Source organism: Manis javanica, chromosome 1, assembly GCF_040802235.1.
Source record: "Manis javanica isolate MJ-LG chromosome 1, MJ_LKY, whole genome shotgun sequence".
Classification (NCBI taxonomy): domain Eukaryota; kingdom Metazoa; phylum Chordata; class Mammalia; order Pholidota; family Manidae; genus Manis; species Manis javanica.
In genome coordinates, this window is record NC_133156.1 from 196,943,575 (window position 1) to 196,965,720 (window position 22,146).

The following is a 22,146-nucleotide window of genomic DNA, read 5'->3' on the forward strand; positions in this document are numbered from 1 at the left end:
AGTCCTTTCCCTAAACTTTTGAATTTACTGGACTGTGTCTGTACTGACCTTGATTCTTAAATGAGCATCATTCATTCATTCAGCAAATGCACAGCAGCTACTGTTCTAGGTGGGGTCCTGGGGCCCTGACCAACTGTGGATAAAGTGAAGGTTCCTGTGGCCAGGATTCTCACCTGACCCTGGTTGAGGTGGGAATTATTATCCTTATTTTATAGATGAAGTCACTGAAACTAAGAAAATAAAATAAGTTGTCCAGTTTTCATAGCTACTTAAATAGAGGGCCATAGATTTGAATTGAATTTTCAGACTGTGAGTTAAACAGTTTTGAAGAAAGCTATGCTTTTGGAACTAGATAATTTATTATATGTTAAAACCCAGTGTTCATGAGAATTAAGGAAATATATGGGTAGAACACAGAACCCAGTACTCTGTCATCTCTAAAATAAATCACTCATGTTATGGTCAATGTGTAACCATCTAATTGCTCAAATAGCAGAAGACTCAAGTCTGTGAAGTATTCTGTATTTTTCAGATGTTTTGGGTGATTTATGTTAAATTTAAATGTTGGTATTTTAAAAAATAAATGTTTGTTTTAAACAGTTGCTAAGCCAACTTAAAGGAAATTTAGAAGAAGAAAATCGACATCTGCTAGATCAAATTCAGACATTAATGCTACAGAACAGAAAACTATTGGAACAAAATATGGAAAGCAAGGATCTTTTTCATGTTGAACAAAGACAGTACATGTAGGTACCAAATAATTTTGGCACTCTGAAATATTATTCATGATTTCATCATTGCCATATCCAGTGGCAGAGAAACTCAGTGCTAATTTTTCTTGATTTTTGACATTATTATTTCAATACATGCTTTTCTGAATGCTTATGCTTCACACATTATGTTAAGAACCAGAAGTACTAACATTTATACATGTAGGTTCTGCTCTTAAAGAACTAGTACTATAAGGGAAGCAATACAAATCATTGCTATAATGGAAGTATGTGTAGGAGGTCATAAAAATAGAGCAAACATAGTAAAAAGGAGTACCTTAGTCTGGGAGAGGCAAGGAGGACTTTACAAAGATGGTTGCTTGATCTGAGACTTAAAAGTTCAATATGAGCTCACCTGAGGAGGTATACTAGGCCAAGAGAGCAAAATATGTAAAAACACGAAGTATGTTATAGTATGGTATAAGATCTAAAAAGTAATTGTTATTGCCTGGAGCAAAACTGAGGAAGGAGGAACACCAGAATAGTGGCTAAATACTCAGGGGCCACTTTTCAAAGGTTTCTCTATGCCATACAAAGGAGTCATTGAAAAATTTGAACAGGAGAATAATATGATGGAATTTGTATTTTTTTTTAAACCACCGATAACATTTTTCTAGAGTATGAATTTGAGCTTCTGAGAATAGAGATGAGTAAATTTTAAGAAGGCTGTTGAAGTGATCTGTTGAAAAATAATCACAAGCAGTTGTAACGAGATCAAATACAAAGATAGATCTGAGAGAGAGAACTGACAGGACTAAATTGGATCTCTGTTGAGAATAGAGGAATCTGGTAAAATCGGGGATTTTAACCTGGGCATCTCAGTGAATTAACTGTCTTAGTATTGAACCATGATTCACCTTTACTAAATTTTTCTCTTCCCCTTGTTCCCGAAATGAGAAGCACCATAGTATAATAGAAATAGCATAGATTTTTTGTTTTGATACCCATCCTAACATGTAATTTTTGTTGTTATAGTGATAAGTTAAATGAATTAAGAAGACAAAAGGAGAAATTAGAAGAAAAAATAATGGATCAATACAAATTTTATGACCCATCTCCCCCTAGAAGGTACTATTAACCAAATTTATTCATTCATGACTTGACAAAAAAAGTTATTTAATTTTGTGAAGGATTTATATGTTGAATTTTAGGCTGATAAGATTTTTTAAACTATTAGGAGAGGCAACTGGATTACTCTGAAAATGAGGAAATTGATGAAGTCTAAGAAAGATATTAATCGGGAACGTCAGAAATCTCTAACATTAACACCTACCTGCTCAGACTCCAGTGAAGGATTTCTTCAACTCCCCCATCCAGATAGTCAAGACAGTTCTTCAGTAGGTTCAAACTCTTTAGAAGATGGCCAAACTTTGGGGACCAAGAAAAGCAGCAGTGAGTGTTTAAATTCTTTAAATATGTGTGATTTCTAGTCTGATTTAGAATCATTTCTAAAGATTCCTCTTAAATAACTTCAACAGTCCTTTGGGATAATAGTCTGATGAATCATTTCTTTTTAATGCCATGTAATTACAAAATGCATTGCATACTGCAATACTGCATAACCACATGATTTGCTATATTGTGTGTTTAGGGATATACTATACACAAAGATACCATCATTTGGCCAGGGAGGTAAAATAGTATAGAAAGAACATTGAAATAGGAGCCAGAATACCTCTGCCAGTTTCTAGTTCTGTTAATACAAGGCAAGCCTTTTTTACCTTTGTGTCATACTTCATAGGGGATTATGAGGTGTGAAATATTTGTAAGAAGTCATTTTATATAGATATTAAGTCATTTTATAATGAGGTTTTATTCTTATATATTGATGATGTCAAATTGGAACAAAGTTACATTGGGGGGTAGCAAAGAGAAATAGATATAAATTTGAAGAGAATGTTACTCAATGATTTAGAATTAATTGAAGGTTATGAGAATTGAGTGGTTGGTAAATGACCAATTATAATTAAATAGATGTGGTGATAGAAGTTTGTGTATAAACTTGTGATTTCATTTTTTTTAATTACAAAGGCAGAAGTACACATCATAATGTACCACATATAATTCAGAGTCTTTATATTTCTTTTCTAGTTTGCTTAGCTAAACAGCAAGAGCAAAGGAAAAGCCTGAAGAAGCATATTTTAAGAGAGAAAAAAGTCTAGTGTTAGGCCTTTTGAAGATGTCCAAGAAGCTGACCACTAGCAGTGGTCTTACAATATGTAAACAGGGTACTTTGCATCCATTCACACTATCCCCAAAGTCACTAAATTAAAAATACGTATTTATATGTATATAAATGTAATATGTATGTTTATATAATTTATATACTTACAAACATATGTTATATAGAATAATAGTGAAATTATATACATATTATATATAGGAAGTATATGAAGTAAATAGGCAAAAACAGCTATAGCTAATACTTCCCCCCAAGATACACTCTCCTTATGGGCAGCTCTCAAAACACTCAAAATTAACTATAACCTTGGGGGAATTATCTCTGAGAAGAGTATTTTTTAGGGTAAAAGAGATTAGACATTCATTATAGGATATGTTTCTGAATGCACCTATATCACTCTAAAAATCCATATGTAAGGAACAAAAACCATCATATAATACATATGTACATGTCTACATATATGCATAATGTGTGTTATGCATACATATGTTTGTATTAGTCTCAAGAAAATGATTTAATTCTATACCCCGTGTGTGTGTGTGTGTGTGTGTTAGTCTCAAGAAAGTGGCTTAATTCTATACCCCCACATAAGATTATTGTTACCTGGGTCTTTTGCTAGTCTTGTTAGCAAATGTACATGAAACCTGAATATTGTAGAGAGATCAAGTTTTCCTTAAAAAGGTGCCAGGTAATTCAACTTTATCTGCCACCTTTTGAAATAAAATACCTAACATCTTATTAAATAAGAGATGGTAATGGACACACTTAATTTTTTTGATCAAAGGAAGATACTTCAATGCAGATATGAGAACATACACAAGAAAAGCACAATCATTTTTGAGGGCATCTTGTTTGTTTTAAATACAAATTTGTCATTCCTTCATACTCTCTGCTGAAACATTTCGAGAGTAAGAATCAGAAGGAAGTAATATTCTCCTTTCCTGCAGTTGTTCAGTTTTAGAAGTTTTAAAAGAAATACAAAATCCAACAATGCTAACATTCCCTTAATTTCAGTATGGTTTGGGAAAAGAACATTGTATATCTACAAACTAACTGCCGTAAGAGGGATCACATTCCACCACTGGCGTACTTAAAACTCCTTTTATCCAGTCCATTGGAAGAGTGTCTGTCAGTAAAGCAGTCTTTGGAAAACAGTTGAAAACAGAAAAAGTGTCTAAACAAGACATGTGCATGCTGCAACCACTCAGCTTTGTTTTAGCTAAATGTCCATTTTTGCTTTCAGTTCATTTCTTTGTAATCATTGATAACAGCTGTGTTTACCAATCTAGTAGAGAAATAGTTCAGATTAAAAGTTTAAATGAATCAAGACCATTCCTAATAGCAAATAAGTTAAAAAGCTGTATGTGAATTGCATTCTCCTTGATGAATGATATTTGTCAGTTTGTCAAAGAGCTTTAATTATTTACAAGATGACAGCAAGCCCCAAGAAAGAGCATAGTTACTAAGGCTGTGTACAGTATGCTTTTAAGACTTTATGCAGGTTGTTTCCCTAGCTCCTCAATTGCAATTCCAAAAGATGTTATAACTTTCTGTATTCAAATCTGATAAAATGTAGTTTATAATGTTGTTAGCAACTCTAGTGAACATTTTTATTTGTATGCTGTTGACACCTACGTATAACCCTAATTTTCATTCACAAAATTTTTTAGAAGTTACCTTTGATTTTTTCAATAAACTCATTCAGAAAGTCCTTCAGAATATCTAATGTTATAAATGCATATTTCTCTGTCATTTTTGCTTGCTTTAGGGTGCTTCCTTATCTATTAGCTTATATATTAAGTGCTAGCATTTATTACTACTGTCAGAATACTTTTCTCTTCCGCCAGCCAACCTTTTGCAAAATGATGTGAATATAATTACTAATGTTATCTTTTGAAAGATTTTGCTCAAAAGAGTGTGTATTTCCATAGTGCTGCTAAAAATACACCAGAATTCAGTTTATACCAAGAATTCCCTATTTTCTGCAGTAGAGTTTAATAATGAAAGTTCTTAATGAAAATATTAAAAGTTTCTTTAGACTGTTTTAATCATCCCTGGGCACCCCAGTTATGGTTGATGTATTTACTCAAATGCTCCTGTATAGAATTTGTATTTTCCCAAATTATGTTTTTTCCAGAATTAAGCCTTATAATTTAAAAAGTAGAAAAAATAAAGGATTGAAAAGCCTTTAGATATTTTCATAACATATGCTTTGTGGGCCACCAATAGCCCTAATTTAAAGGTGAACCTTTACAACTTAACTAGGAAAACTTTTCCTTCTGTAAGTGACTCTAATCACTTCCTGTATTTATAGGATGCTAGCCAATCCAAGCTTTCAAAATATATTGTTCCTTATCATTATCTTCAGTGTTTTTCCAAGTATTTTAAAGTATCAAAGGGCATATTTCATATTTCATTATCATTCAGCAGCAAAAGAATAATAGCTTTAGTATAGCATACATAGCTGAAACTCAGACATTCATTTCTGTCCTTAATTTCAACATTTAACTCCCATCTGTTCTTCTCCCTTTTTTCTTTCATTTTTCTGTTTCTGTTTTTCCTCATGCTCTGACATTAAAGTGGTTGCACTGAAAAGACTGCCCTTTTTGAGGAACAGACCGAAGGATAAAGACAAAATGAAGGCCTGCTACCGTCGTTCCATGTGTAAGACTTTATGACAGTTCAGCTTCTTTCAAATGACTACACTGGCTTCCATTACTAATTTTTCACTAACCTTTCTCTGGACTGTGCCAATTTTCTTATTTTTCAAAGTGCAGTCTTCCTCTAATAAAAGGAGCTGGAAGAATATTTTTTTAAAACTGGCACTGAATTTGCATTATATGTATGCTCAGATACATATAAGTGCATATATTTAGTCATACACGTAATATAAATTTCCAGTGCTTTCTAAGAGTTGGCAGGAAAAAAAAAACCTTTAATTATATGTTATAGAGATTTTTTTCCCAAATAAATTTGCTTAAAACAAAACCTTTAGCATTAGGAATTTATTTCCTTAATGAACGAAATTAAATATAATAAATAAATAAAATGGCTTGTAACTCTTGAAAATGTTTGTCATTCTTTATATAATAATACTCTGGTTTTTCTAAGTTGAATTGGTAATTATATAATTCATTAAAAGTCTGTCACTTTGGATATCTCTTTCAGGTTTTTACTGAGTGGTACACTTATTTGATTCATAAATGAATAATTTCTTCAGTAACCTGCTCTGACCAAGGACTCTTTATCATTTTCAATGATGATGCTGTACAAGAACTGCTCTCCATCTTACCTTTATTCATTCCATTTTTGTCACCATAAAACCACACTATGCAGGCTTTAATTGTATTGCATATTACTGCACAAAAGCATGACAGTTGTACAGAGTAAAATTCCTTTTCCTCTCTTTAAAGGGGGTAGAGGTGGAATAAAAATATTCATTGAAATTTATCAAGCTTTGGCCTACTCATTTCATTCAGCTAAATGCATGTCATAATTAGAATGACATTATGGTTATAGTTTTTGGTGTTCATTTGCATTAAGCCATAGACAAAACCAGCTCATTTGTAATACAAAATAGAGATAAAAGCATATACATTAACCATGCTGATTCATTTGCTTTCATTTGCATCCCAGCCATGAATGACCTGGTGCAGTCCATGGTCCTAGCAGGACAGTGGACAGGTAGTACTGAACATTTGGAGGTTCCTGATGATATTTCAACGGGTAAAAGGAGAAAAGAATTGGGAGCTATGGCCTTCTCTACTACAGCCATCAACTTTTCAACTGTCAACTCTTCTACAGGCTTCAGATGCAAGCAGTTGTTTAATAATAAAGGTATAGGCCATCTGCTATTTGCACTGTGGTGTAACTATTGGCAACAGGAATTTTAATTTGATTTGCCTGTGTATAATTTTGATAGCAGCAACCTGAAATAATTATCAAAACAATCTGGATTTGAATTGAAATCATTTAAAAAATTTAAAACATCATACAAATAACCGAAATCTTTCCTAGGCTTGTCATAATAAACAGCTAAAGAGCAAACAAGCAAAGTAAAAGGTAAACCAAGTAAAGAGTGAGAAAAGGAGAAGTAGAAGCTTTAAAAAAAGCCTAAAACACTCCAACTTCTAGCATAGAGAACCAGGTAGAACAACCCAGGGTCTAGCTTTGCTTTGCAGGGTCATGGGAGATTGTCTCATTGCTTCTTGTGTTTTCACTAAGTGAATCAACTCTCCTCAGAGCTATTCTGTCTTGCACCTAGTTCCAGTTTCTGGTTGAATCCATGAAATATGTTAAATCAAGATGTATTATCTATGACTGAAAAGAATTTCCATATTCTGCATAAGTAATTTTATAATGGCTTTTTTTTGGTTAAAAATATTTTTATATCCATTTTGCTCTTTTATGTAGGTACTACATCCTCTGAAGATGTAAGTCCACAAGGTATTAGTGATGATTCTAGTACGGGATCAAGAGTTCATGGTAAGATACAAACTTTATGTAGAAAGTAGTTATTATGTACAGAATGGGAATGCTAAGACTTGGATTGTATTGGTGAATGTGGCACTGCCAGCAAGCATGTTTTCTTTAACTTATATAGCTACCTCTGCCATTTCTTCAAGCCTAATACTTTCTTTTGCCCCTTTTAAGGTTATTCATCTAAATATTCTCTATTTTAGTCAAGGTCATTCATAAAGTATGCCTGCACAAAGGTAATTTTGTGGCTATTTTGGTATAAGATTAAAGTTATGAGTGATACATTTTACCAGTGGTTAAAAAAATACTTTGGTAATGGATGAACTTTAAGAAACCACATTTTCTGCAATGTTGAATGTCTGTGATTTTTAAGTTTCTATTTTGAGAATATCTTGCCAAACTAAATTATTAACAATAAGTGGATAAGATGTTAAAGGAATTTCATATATAAGCAGAACTTTAAGAAATAGGATAGAGCCATGTTAGCTGCAGTTGTTTCCCTTGTGTGGATAGGAATACAGGACATTAACTGTGCAGGTGCTCATATTCCTCCTATTTGTGGCATCTCTGCAATGTGCAGGGTACCTTGTGTGATCTCTTGTAAGTGACCTAATCACTAGCACTTTTCTGTGGGGAACATGTCATCCTGTTCAACTAAAACAGTCTTGGTGGCCATCTAGAAATCATTTCCAAATCTAAATATGCACTTTATCTTCTTTTCTTTGAATCTTAACTATTGTTCCAAAGTATTTATCTGGAAATGCCTGTGCTCTCTAATCTCTAAGATTCAACTTTCTGTGGGCATGTTCAGCCTGTGAACATATGCATGATTGCTTCCTGACAGCATTCTGTGATCAGAATGTAGAGTTTAGTGGCATTAGCAGGAAGTTTTATCACACTGTCTCCTGATTTTTTCATTTAGCTTCAAGACCAGCCAGCCTTGACAGTAGCCGAACATCCGCTAGCAATAGCAATAATAATGCTTCACTCCATGAGGTCAAAGGTATGCTGTAGGTGAATTTATTAATATGCTCCATCCATTGCCAGATTTAAAAGTGGGAGACTGATGAAGTTTCTGGAGTAAAGTATGAAATCCAAATCATGTACTCATCACATTGTAATACAAATGTATTTCAATGTATACAAATGTAAAAACAGGAGCAGTTATTGTGGTTTCCATGTTTCATCTTCACAGATAAAATTTTATTATAATCTTTACTTCAAAAATATATGTAGGTCCTCATTTTACTTGTTTTGTCTTTGTCATGAAAATGGTTGTCCTTAATTTTTTGTCCTGATTCATGAACATTGAACACATTACACAGTTTTTTAGAGATACTTAATAGCTTAATTTATCCACAAATACGGGGAATTATTTTAACTTGAGAAGACATTTGTGTGTAACAAGAGCTAAATGGATGCATATAGCTCATATAAAGAATTATTTCAAGATACTTTCCCTTAATTTTTTAACAAGCATTCCAACATAATATTTTTATATGTAAATGTCTGGAAACCTTGACTAATATCTTTTTCCTTAAAGGTATACTGCCTATTCAGATTATAGAATTGTTTAATGGATTATAAAGATTGGTTAAAGTAGTTGTTCTCTGCAGTCCAGAATTGTCAAATTATAGTGAATGCATTCTGTTGCTTTTTGTATCATAAAATGATTTTGTTCAGTTGTAATTTTATCATTAATGCTATATGACTGTGTTGTAATGCTCTGAAAAATCTGATTTCAAGGAGGGAAAATGTTTTCATTTTTATAGTCATGTTCTTATATCCAGTACAGAAATGTAGTCTGAAAATATAAAGAAGTATTTTTCTGTTTTGAAAACTTAAGGAAATCATATTTCTATAAAATGTTACATAACTTACACCAAATCTTTCATGGCCCACTTTACTCTCTGTAACTAGGAAACCATAAAAAGGTGGATTTTTCTATCTCAATACTGTATATCACTATTGATCAAAATGAATCACGATTCTTAAGGAATGGCATAAACTATAGGGTGCTTTTTCCAGAACTCCTAATTTGCATTCTCTACAGTTGTGCAACCTCAACTGATCTTTTAAGGTTATGTAGCCACCATACCAACAGTGGAAAGCAGAAAAAATCAGATAATTCAGATATTAAGTAAAAACTAAGTACTACATATTTGGTTTTGTATTTTTACTAGAATTATCTAAGTAAGTCATCATGTCTCCATTTGACTTTCCTTATGTAACTACCATTTAAATTTAAAAAATTTCTTTAAGGTTATTCATTTAGGGTGAACAAAGAAGCCTTCAAATAAAGAATAAAGACTTCATAGTGAGGCAGAGAATTAACATTTTTAGCATTTAAAAGTTTTGATCTTAACATTTTTGAAGTAATTTAAAATTCATATAATCATGTTTTCAAAATTGTGAGGTGTTTTATAATTATTTGAACCTTAATTTTTAAAAATGTATTATTTGTTTATTTATTCATTCATTCATTCATTAAACATACCAAGTGCTTGTTTTGTATGTTTAGGCTCTGGGTAAGGTGATGAAAGCAAATCTTTGCCCTTGTGAAGCTTATAATATTTGTCAATTTGACAAAATAAGGAAGCAGGCTATGGTAGACTGAATGAAAGACTAACATGGTTTAAACATTTCTAAACAAAGCTTGAAAGTCAGTTTGGCTATTCATAAAAATCTAGTCAGTAAATGTTATTACTTACATAGTTTTTATCTCATTTCTATTATTAAACTCTAAATGCATCATTTACTCCCAAAGCAGGTACAGTTACTACCCAAAGCAGGCCACAAAGCCACAGCAGTGGAGAATTTAGCCTGCTTCATGACCATGAGGCTTGGTCCAGCAGTGGTAGCAGTCCAATCCAGCACTTGAAAAGACAAGCCAGATCAAGTCCAGTGCTCCAGCACAAAATGCCTGAAACATTAGAGAGTCGAGCACATCACAAGTTCAAAACTGGTTCCCCTGGAAGTGAAGTTGTTACTCTGCAACAGTTTTTAGAAGAAAGCAACAAGCTTACCTCAATACAGGTTAGTTTTATGTATGATTAATTTAGAAGGACACTACAGTTAAACTTCTGTGATCAAACTTTAGAGCTTTTCTTTTTAAAGGAGTGTTTAGAGATACTAATGATTTTATATCATACAGTCTAATGTATCAGGAAAGTAAAAACATGGCTGTATTCACTAATCTGCTTTGATTTTTTTTAACAGATAAAGTCCTCAAGTCAAGAAAATCTTTTAGATGAAGTAATGAAAAGTTTGTCTGTCTCTTCTGACTTTTTGGGAAAAAACAAACCAGTTAGCTGTGGTCTGGCCAGGTCAGTAAGTGGAAAATCTCCAGGAGACTTCTATGATAGATGGACAACTAAGCCTGAACAATTTGTAAGACCTGGTCCTCAAAAGACTGAAGATACTTATTTCATTAGTTCTCCAGGAAAACCTAAACTAGGCACACAAGGAAAGATAAAATTAGTAAAAGAAACTTCTCTGTCACGACAATCAAAAGATAGTAATCCTTATGCCACTTTACCTCGCGCAAGCAGTGTGATCTCTACTGCCGAAGGAACTACTCGTAGGACAAGCATCCATGATTTTCTGACCAAGGACAGTAGACTGCCTATGTCAGTTGATTCACCACCAGCTACTGCTGATAGCAACATCACTGCAGCATCTAGTGAGTACCGTTTACATCAGGGGTCCTCTCGTGCACTTCACAGTCCAACATATGCTGTAGGTTCTTGTGCACAAAATGATTTAGCTACACATAAGCCAGAGTGTCTATATGTCCAGGCTGGAAACTCAAGAACAGAAAGGTCACATTTTTTAAACCAAACTTTCGCCACTATTAATATGCCTAATTATGCATTTGGAATATCAGCTAAAGATAGCACAGAGTCATTTACTGGGGCTCATCCATCTCAGCCATTTTTATCCCTGAATACAGAATTAGTTAGCAACATAAGTGGATTACCTCCTAGGCCAGTCCCCAGAGTAACTGATCAGGCTTCTGCCTCTTTGGATAAAGCTGCAGGAAAAGATAATGAACAGTTGTCTGATAATCAGAACCCTAGTAACAATAACCCACAGTCTTCTGTAGATACAAGTAATCTTATCACTCCTGCATGCCTCTATCCCAGTGACACAGAAGCTACATTGTTGGTTTCTGAAGATAATCACACTGTCTGGTATGAATATGGTTGTGTATGATCAAAACCACACAATATAAAACTGATGTCATTTGATATATACTATACTTCTCTAATCTGATTTGAAGAGCTGCTGTAAAAAGCTATCATTTGGCTAGGTTTATATTTTCAGTTTTAAATTGTGGCATAGTGTTCAGTTGTACATGATGGCATATATACAAACATAAATGTGTAACCCCAAAGCCTACATGAATAATTAATTGCATTGTGCACACTGTCTGCATGACCTTAAAAACCTTAACAATATATGCTCTTCTTTCACATTTCTTGTCACCTGATAAGAGAGTACTCTGATACCTAGAAGCATGTTAAAATAGCTGCATGCTATAATTACCAAGAAGGCATTTCCAAGTCACATTTACTTTGTTACTTAAAAAAAAAAATGCTCATTTTTTCCCTCCCTCTCTTTAGCTTTCCTTCTCCCCCTTCCACCCTCTCTTCCGCTCATCCCTTTTTTTCCAGAATGTGTGCTTCATATTGCACATGCATGGTATTAGTAAGGGGAAAAAATATTTAAAAGGTGCCATTTTTTTTTTGCCATTTAACTATGCCTTCTGCCCTGCTGTTTTATTTTCAAAGAAATAGTTAATAACTCAGTTAACACTTTGTGTAGCAAATATTAACTACTGCCCATATTTATAAAATTGTTGAGATTTAAAACATTGCTAATACTCATAAATTCAGTATAATTATTTAAAAAACCATCAAATTCAAATGTGACATATACAATGACTAGGAGCATTTGTATTAGTTTTATTTCTTCTCTGCACTTTTCTCCATCTGATAATATAAGAGCTCAAGTACTATCTTACCTTCTAGACAACTTTTTTATTTGGAATCAGTTAACACAATAGTTTTTCCATTACTTTTTTTATGTAGAGTCAAAGAAATAAACCAAATCATACTGAATGTGTTGGAAATTTGCATTTTTCTTCTCTTCAAAAAGAGTAACAAGTTAAAAAGTGATGAAGATTGTTACTTCTGTAATTAATTTATAATTAAATTATACATGTCCTTAAAACAGAATTTTCTAAAATGAGTACATTGTGCTAAAATAAAATGTAAGATTAGAATTTGTAACCATCTAAACAAAGTATGTTTTTGGTAGAACAAATTTTGGAACTAAGAATAAATACAAACTTTTAGTTAAACAATAAAAAAACCCATGTAAGATAGAAAAAATATTTACTAACTCTGACTCCATTATCATAAGCTTTAGATTATCTTGCTGTGGTCATAGCGTGTTTAAGCAAAATCAGCTAAACTTGAATGTCTAACTCCCAGAGTAAAACAAAAACCTCTAAAACCCTATAACCTGATTCACTTACTTCTGGAGGAGTTTGTCTTAGAATGTTTTTGCCATTTAATTCAGCCTAAATATTACTGGTAATAACTCAGGCTGGCATCTGGAAGGAATACATAACTTTCTCAATGGGAAGGAAATTATTATTTTATACATGTTAAATTATTATTGTTATTAATTGAGCCAAAGCAAACAGAATCTACTAAACCTTTGCTTAGTGAAATTTGTATCCTTTGCAAATTAAGCCATCCTCTTGTACTTACAAAAGATTAATTCAGGGGCTAGGCCCCTTCCATTTGTATCTTTGACTACACTCCTTTTCCCATAACAAGCTATTACTAAAAATGGTAGTGCAGGTGATCAAATAAAATCAGAAAATTTTCATATTTCTATTTTCTAGCACCACCTATTTTCTACTTGAGTATTCTGTCTGTTTTATTGTCAGTTGTTTCACAGCCAGTCTTAACCTTTCAAATGTTTTTGGTATTCCTTTTCTTTTTTTATAACCTAATAATAAAGGTAAATGGTAAATGTAGGTGAGATTAGATGAGGACCATATAGGATACAAATGTAATAATTAGTGTTATTTCTTTTCCATATAGTCAGATTATTTCACAACCATTTCAGCTTTTTAGACACTATAAATGTAGCCATACATTAAACTTAAAAATTAAACTTATTTATGCAAAACACATTGAGAGATCATGTGCTATTGTATTAAAAATTATGTGATTATTTTATAAAGTTAGACTTATAGGAAAGTAGTTATTTCCAATCCAAATGGCTATAGTTATATATACAGCATGCTTTCAAAAAGATGGTACGTACTGTGCATGTAAGACAGGTATATACCATATCCATGTGTCTTGAGGATTGTCTGAGAAAACAGGCTAGATTTCCTCCAGAAACTACCACTAGCTGTGGAGTCATAAAATTCCTCCAAAACACTAGGTTCTTACCTATGTTTCTTCATAGCACTTCAAATAAAATTTTTAGCAATGGTAAAAACCTTAGAAATCACATAAAGCCAATGTTTCCTAAACTTTAAAAAATCAACATAATGCTCTCTATAAATGAGATTTTACAGAAATGCAGTTTTTTCTTCTTAAGTGATGAAAGTGTAGCAATTCTAACTCAACTGAGCAGCTGCACTTTTTTCCTCTAAAACATCTCTGTAAAAACCCTACACCTTCACAAAGTATTATTTGAAGAACTATTTGGAGATTTAGTCCCCTAATTTTTATATTAAACTGAATAGCTTTCATATACTTGGCCTAAGTTTCTAGAAATTCTACCCTTATTATTTGTGTGACATTGTAAACTATATTAGGCATTGGATCCCTTTTGACCAAAGCAATTTCAGCTATACCCGTTTAAGTGGGCATATTATTTGCCTATAAAATATGCTTTAAGCCCTGTTTTTTTTTAGTAGATAATACAAATATTTCACTGTGGATGTTTCTGTTGCTGCATAAAGGATTATTTTTTACTTTAAAACCATATGAGACCATTTAGTAAATAAACATAGTATAAGTGAACTTATCTGACTCTAAAAGGGTATATTATCTTAGCTTTTAATACATAAAAATCAGTCTTTAAGTAATGAGATGTTTTGTAGATTAACAAACTTCCCAAAGTTAGATACCTTTCTCCTTGCCCTAATCAGTGAGAGCTCTTTAGTTCTTATCTTCATGAATTGTATTCTTTTTAACCTTTGATTAAATAACATGAAATGCTTTTCTCCTGCAGATGTGGACAAAGTACAAGAAAGCAGAAATTCAAAAAGCAGGTCTAGGGAGCAACAAAGCTCCTAATTCTATTACCCACTACATGACATGTGGGCCAAGTGGTGAGTTTCTTGCTTAAAATGTAAATGAGATTAGTCTCATTTATACAAACTAACTGTGTTAAGAACAAGTGCACATTGCATTAACAGATCTAAATATTGCTTGCTTAATCTGTGACTTTCTGCCCTATTTACTAGTAAAACAAGATCAGTTAATTGCCTTAAGTTTTTGCGTATCAATGTAGGAAACAAACCTTTAAAAAAATTTTTTTCCTCAATATAAATTTGATTTTTATGAGTGAATGTTTTAGGAATTTTTAGTTTGAAGTCTTTTTTTGTGGTAGGAATACAACTTCCCCACAATGTTAATTGAGAATAAACTAAATGACTTTTCTAGGAAGAGCCTAAGAAAAATTGTCTCTTACTGTCACTTTCATTCCTATAGAAATATCTAGTGCATGCTGTTCTTACAGTAGCTACTCTGTATTTTATCTCTCTTATCTTCAAGCTTTTCTTATATTTTCTTTCTTCTTTCTACCTTCCAACTAAATACAGAGAGAAAAGTGTCGTTCAGTTTTTCAATATGAAGCCTTTATTTCTGAAGTAACAAGACACCCAACTATAGGAATCATTTTTAAAAATCTTTAAGGAGACTTTAAACAATCCTTCGTGACTAGAGCAGGCAAGAAATAGAAACCTTCATTCCTTCCTTGAATCAAGGAGCACTACTGGAATCAACTGCCAAAAATTTTAGAAGGTTTTAGGACTTACTATACATTGTACTGTTAATATCTGCTGAATAAAGGATGTTCTCTCACTAAGGACCAAGTGTTTTAAGGTTTCAAGAAGTTCTCCAAGAACAATCTACTTCTTTCATCATTTGTTTATTCATGTTTGTTTGCTCAGTGCTTCTGCTAAGTATTAGCCAAAATCTAGTCATTTATATTTAGTTGTGTAAATCTACATTAAATGCTTTCGTATATTGTGGAATGTACTATCTATCAAGATGCAGAGAACATTGTTTTGGCATGTCAGAGCCTTATTTGGTTAGCAGACTGCATGTGTTGGTATTTTTTTTTAAACCAATTATTTTGATGCACTGCAAAAGAAATTCAGTTTATATGATAAATCTAAAAAACCCAAATGAGACAGGAGTTATAAAAATTTACAGTAATAATAATCTTCCTGTATTCCCCACTAAGCATTCACACATGGATCGAAGGTAATTAGTGTTTCTCTGGAACTGTTTTAGTTGTTTTGCAGCAAATGGTATTCCTGAGATAAAGCTGCTGTTTTATAGCTCATTTCCCTTCTTTAGTATTAGAGTGTGTGTGTTTTAACTTGAGAGCTGACTGTTGCTTAAGAAGTTTTCTTATGGCAAAAATAATGTAAATAATTTACTATGATCTGAATTTTTCCAGGAACTCATTTATTATTAAGGTTATCACTTATTAATAAGAATTTTGTTTTTGCCCTTTATTAAAGTTGATAACTGTTATTAGTACTTTTGAAATATTTGTATGCTTTTGTTACCTTAAACATTTGAAGGAAGCACAAAAAAGTAGATTTAGTTAACCCAGGGAAACATCGATTTTTTTTGTAGTTCCAATTTTGTATCAGTTTTGTTTTTATGAAAGCAAAAAATGCATTGAAACTTACTAATGCAAACTCATTTAACATCTGAAATGAGAAAAATATTGACATTTTTATTGTACCAATATTCTTCTTAGGCTCTCATTATCAGCTCTGAAAATCTTTTTGGAATGATTCCATATTCCAAAGTGAGTGGTTTATGAACTGTGTGTTTCATCACTAACCTAGTTGCCATGAGAAATATGTTTCTCCTACTCCCTTCTTTACTCTCTACCTCTCCCCGTTTCTCTCTCTCCCACCCCACCACCATTGTGTTGTGTTCAGTCTCCTTTTAGAAAGACGGTTAATGAAAAGAGCATGTACAGTTGACCAGAGACTGAAGTGAAAGAGAACCTGGACTTAACTTAATGCCACCATTAACTTAGATTTTGCCACCAAAAAATGCTGTAACGTTAAATCACTTTTAAACTCTTGGCTGAAAGGTGCTATGTAAATGTAAATATAAATAGTTCTTACTAAACTAGAAGTATTGCACAACAGACGTATTTAAAACTTGTTCTCTAGACTTTGAAACCTCTGTCCATCATGACTCCCTAGATTCAAATGTCAAACTGACAATGGGCATCATGGCAGTCTAGAGACACTTGTATGTAAAAAATGTAAATTCATTTTTAGGTGGACAAATCGAAAGTAGATATAGAAATGTTTTAGCTAAATACAGTAAGTGGGTAACTTAGATTTCTATTAACTGGCATCTAATTTGCACAACTAGGACATATCCCAAGACAACCGAGTTGAAATTTAATGAGTAGATGACCCAGTGAGGGTGAATGGTATCACAGCTTGACCTCTCTGGGATATTAATATCCTAAAATAAAGAACCTGCTAAACTAAGCAGCACATTATTGCTTCAAGCAGAAAATGCCTAAGGGCAGGACTAATAACCACATGAATATTTTACTTAATTCTCCGTAAGATACCTTCAGGAGCAAGCTTAGTAGGAAGTCACTGTTTTCCCTTGGATGTACTACTTCTGTCAGACAAAATAGTATAGCCAACTAGAAACTAACTGGGGCTGCTTTCCTGACTGGGGACTATCATGCTTTTAATTATCTGACTATTCTATATCACACCTAAACCCGCAAGGAAACTGAAGAATTCAATATACAGGGTAATAGCTTTGGCCCAGAGGACCAATAAAATGCTTCATACCTGGCCATGCAGAAGTGTTTTTGTCCAAGTTTTTGAACTGGTAGTTACCAAAGAGTTCATAAAACAGGTTTGTACGTAGCACCTTTCATGCAAGGCATGCTAAGAGCCTACTTAAAAATCACTGTGCATATTACAGAATTGCAGCCACTTCACAAAGCAAGTATTACAGCCTACAGTGTCTTAACAGTTTGTCAGGAAGTGAAAAAGATACTGTACCAAATCTGGAGTTACAATGAGTAATAATGTATGCTAAGTGACTATGTTTTATGAGAAAAGTGATGAAGTTTTGTTTTTTCTATGCTACAGTTAGTCCTGAGATGTACTTTTATCTTTAGGCTGTGAATGAAAAATACAAAAGGAGCCCATTTATATATAAACCTTGATGTATACATTAAGATATTTGGACAAATGAAAATGCCTTAAAAGGAATGCTTATGGATCAAATAACACCCTTTAGCAAAACCTGATATAAAATTTTTTTCTTTTCTACTAAGGGTTCTCTCTTTCCATGTTTGCCACTGTACTTTTAACTGTTATTAAACACCAAATTAAGTAATTACAAAAGCTGTAACATTTCCTTTAAAAGTAATGCTACTGAGGGGATTTGGCATTGAATGGCAAAATGGTTATTATTTGGCAATACCTAGTAACAGCCCCAGAAATCCAATTCATAACAAGATACCATTATTTGGTTGATCTTTTTAAAGTTGTTTTCATCTTAGTCTTTATTACTCCTAAAAATAATTAAGTTGGTTTAACAATTTTTTATCAACTGATAAAAAAATAAAACAAAATGGTGATTTTTATAGCAAGTGGTTAGTAATCATTTAAAAATTATAACTTTAGCCAACTATTAATTATTGCCTTTTCCTTTGCCCTGGAAAACGTATTTTCAGACATAACCCATAATCTTGTTTAGATGATTCTGTCCTAATCATTTTGGGATGAGTACTGGAGGTTTTGGAAGAAAGAGAGTCTGTCAGTACTGTCAATCCCAAAATAGGTTTAAATTCAATAATGGGTTGTACAAAACAATCTTATTTTGTTTATAAACTTTGTAAGGCAGAATGTTAAGATAGCAGCAAGCCTTGTGTCAGTCTTTCTGGGACGGTTTTCACCATAAGGTGGGGAGGGCAGTTAGAACAGTTTGTCTTTAATTCTGTTTACTAAACCTTCATATTATTTGCAAAGCAACCTAAATTTTACTTTCTTTAAGTACAGAGTAGGTTAAAAACTAACATGGCACCTCAGAATAAGGTTATCATTTATGGAATATATTTCTAACTCCCCATCTCTTAAATCCATCCTGTATTTTATAAAAATTCTGCCATGAGTAGACTTGTAGTTTCTAATCATCAACATCAAGAAATGACAAGTTTTTACTTTTATTTTGCCTCTCAGTTATACAAATTGGTACAAATTAAGTACACTATCTCTGCCAAACAGAAATTATATTTTTGTGATCAAATTTAGGAAAATTGGTTATCTAACAAATATCCTATGTGACTGTACTAGAGAAAAATGTGAACATTTTCCTGAAATATCCAGACTATTTTTGTTGTCTAGTTTATGTCACATCCTCAGCTAATGAAGGGCTTTGTTTGAATTTAAGTAATCAGGTGAAAAAAATGTCAATTTTCCTTTATTTTTTTAACCAGTCTCTGCATGACAACTGGCAATACATAATCCTGGGTCTTATAATGTTTCAGATGGCATTTGAAAGGGGATAAGTAAAATTTAATATAGCTTAGCAGAAGAAACTTGTTCAAGCATGTTCACATTTCCAACATAAAGACAAAACAAATGCTTAATGGTCTACATTTCCAATGGATATTCCTCTGCTGTTTAAAATGTAATTTCACCAGTATAATGATTATCACATTTTCCATACTTCGAGTAATTTTTCTAGATAAACATTTTCTAAAAAATACACTTTATAAAGGTAGCTTATTATTTTGATGAAAGAAAAATCACTGATTTAAAAACAAATATCCAGTAATGGGAAGTTTTTGCCCTTGCCCCCATGTTTGTTTTAATTATTTGATGGGGAGTTCTTTTACCTTAATTCTCATTCCCTGGAAATAACAACTATCAACAATTTAATATATTGTTATAATCCTTTTGATTCTTTCCCTATATGTATAATTTTATGTATGCTGTTTTTGCATCTTACTCTTTTCAAGTACAATAAACACCCTAAAGAAGATATAAGACACTTAATCTTTGTTAACAGTCTTGGCTTTGATGTTAATTTATTCTCAGTTACTGAAGGCATTCCTTCCATGAGTAATTGTCATGGGGGATAGGGCCCTGGAATCTGAGGTAAAACTACCTCAATATATCCTTTTAAACTTAGCTCCCTGAAAATGAAAAATTCCTAAAATAACAGGTAGTCATCAAACTGAGGTGCTAAATACTTTATCATTTTTAATGCTTTCTATCAATTACAAAAACATCTTTCAGAAATAAAGGTGTTCTAAACATTAGCCCAATTTGTTGTTTCCATCAAAATTTAGTATGATGGGATCATGTCCTGTCTTCTTCACAAATGTGAGAAAATCTTCAGGGCTCAATCCCATGGTTGCAGCATTGGTCATTGGATGAAAGTATACCTTTTCATGTCCACCTTCCAAAAAAGCAGAATCCAGAACAAATCTCACATCTCCATTATCACAGAAGAGTGCCAAGGGTGTGGCACAGCCTTGGCCAACTTTTAGTTTTTCTAGCATGGCTGTTTCATCAGCAAACCGCAGATTTCCACTCCCAATACCTAACTGCTTGGCAAGATCGTTTAAATTAATTTGTCTGTCATGAAGAATTGTCACCAGCCAATAGCTCTTTTTCCTTTTGTCTTTAAGAAATAAGTTCTTACTATGTGCTCCTTTCAAATGTTGAATATGAGGCATCATTTCTTCAACTGTAAATACCTGTGAAATGAGAAATTAAAAATAATATGCTTATATACACACACACACACACACACGGTTACATGAATTTTGCTTGCTTGGTGAAAACAGCAAGGTTAGGGAGTACTCAATGCCCTGGATTTCACTAGTAGAGACCCATTCCCAACCCACCACCAAATAATTACAAGCCCTTGCCATCTCAACTCCTCATTTCAGGACCCAGTTAGTTTCTCTTACGCCAGTTCTCTTTTCAAATGTGCCGGCCAACCCTTCACATTCCTAAAATGCTTTTTGTTTCTTCTTTAAACTTCTTGGTACTTAAAATTTTATAGCAGCCCAGACTCCTAGAATTGCAGTATACATCCAAACCACGATACCTTACTACAAATATATAACCATAGTGAAGATGAAAGGGCAGGGAATGAGACCCTGCACTAACAGGGCACATCAAAGAATTAGCAAATATGTACCAGTGAAAGGAGAGTTAACGAGGACTACACAAAAGGGAAAATGGGTCAGAGAAAATGGTGCCGTTTTTGAATGTTAAGTTTGAAAAGTTGAGAAATATTAATGGGTTTCTCTACCCTTTGAGGTCACCATATTTAGTAATACCGTTATTCGTGCCGTGGGTAAAAACTTTGTCCCCCCCACCTCTCAAGTTATACATTGATTCCGTTAAATACCGACAAATAAGTCTTCACATAAATACACTAACCTTGGTGTCCTGCCCAACGCAAGATGCCTCATACATAGTAGCTACCGCGCAAACGGCTGTTTGTTAACTTACTTTATCTTCACAAAATAAACATACCCCCCACACACCACATTAAGTTCTCAATATACGGCACTAGTTCTCAAATGTGCGCACATCACTCCAAAGAGGAAAACGTAAGTTTTCTCACAACATCATATTCCCAAATTGAGAGGCTTCGGATGTTCCTGTCGGTTCCCCTTTGTACTCTGGAACTCGGGAAATGCCCCATAACGAACGTTTCTGCGACAGTCCTGGGACATTTGGGCTTCCCAGCCTCGCCTGACACCTCCCGGAGCCCCTCACCTCCGGGTGCTCCACGACTTCCGTGCGGATGGCCAGCTGGTCGAGTCGCAGCTCGAGTGCCTCCCGCAATTCGGCGGCTGCCATGTTCCCGTTGTGGCGGGCAGCGGGGAACAGGGCGCGATTTCCGGGGACGGAAAATAGGCACCGGGACCGGAAGTGCGTGGCGGGACTAAGGCCGGCGCCGGAAGCCCAACAGGGCACCTTCCGGAGGCGGGGCCGCTCCCCGCCCGCGCGTTCCTGAGTGTAGTTCTCTGTGGTCGCGCTGGAAGACCTGCGGAGAACTTTACCGAGTGTCCCACAGGAGGGTGGCACCGGCATTCGCATAGCCTTTCCTTACCCTCATGTAGATTTCCTAGGTCCAGCGTATGTTCCATTTGAGCAGCATCAGAGCCTCCATCAGCTTAGGGAGTACTGGACATCATCCGACGGAGGAGACCACTCGTTACAGGTGACCTGGACAGGGCAGAGGCTCCTCAACCCGTCCCCTGTCCTTGGATGTGTATTCTGTCCTCTGTTCTGCTACTAGGAGCCACTTGCAGAATGCAACCTTGAGAGCACGATGTGTTACTGAGACCATCTGGATGGTCTACTTGACTGAATCCCATTAAGACCTCTGTATAAACTTAGATTCTGGGGGCCCGTGG

At 34.0% G+C, this 22,146-nt stretch overlaps 2 protein-coding genes across 2 annotated transcripts in view; one reads left to right on the plus strand and one right to left on the minus strand.

Moving 5' to 3' along the window:
* Positions 1–14,683, plus strand: part of CCDC88A (coiled-coil domain containing 88A) — a 141,952-nt gene extending 127,269 nt beyond the window's left edge. Inside the window, exons 23-31 of the mRNA XM_073213021.1 lie at positions 601–746; positions 1,746–1,838; positions 1,948–2,162; positions 5,533–5,616; positions 6,589–6,789; positions 7,366–7,437; positions 8,354–8,434; positions 10,199–10,467; positions 10,651–14,683. Coding sequence (XP_073069122.1) covers positions 601–746; positions 1,746–1,838; positions 1,948–2,162; positions 5,533–5,616; positions 6,589–6,789; positions 7,366–7,437; positions 8,354–8,434; positions 10,199–10,467; positions 10,651–11,646 — 2,157 coding nt within the window. The 3' untranslated portion in view covers positions 11,647–14,683. The remainder of the gene's footprint in view (positions 1–600; positions 747–1,745; positions 1,839–1,947; positions 2,163–5,532; positions 5,617–6,588; positions 6,790–7,365; positions 7,438–8,353; positions 8,435–10,198; positions 10,468–10,650) is intronic.
* Positions 14,684–19,462: 4,779 nt separating this feature from the next.
* LOC108405566 (prolyl-tRNA synthetase associated domain-containing protein 1) lies at positions 19,463–21,835 on the minus strand. The gene is made up of 2 exons (XM_036991094.2): positions 21,503–21,835; positions 19,463–20,466 (listed from the first exon to the last, which is right to left on the minus strand). The coding sequence occupies exons 1-2, from the start codon at positions 21,824–21,826 to the stop codon at positions 20,023–20,025; spliced, it is 768 nt and encodes a 255-aa protein (XP_036846989.2). The 5' UTR covers positions 21,827–21,835; the 3' UTR covers positions 19,463–20,022.
* Between the last annotated feature and the right edge of the window lie 311 nt (positions 21,836–22,146).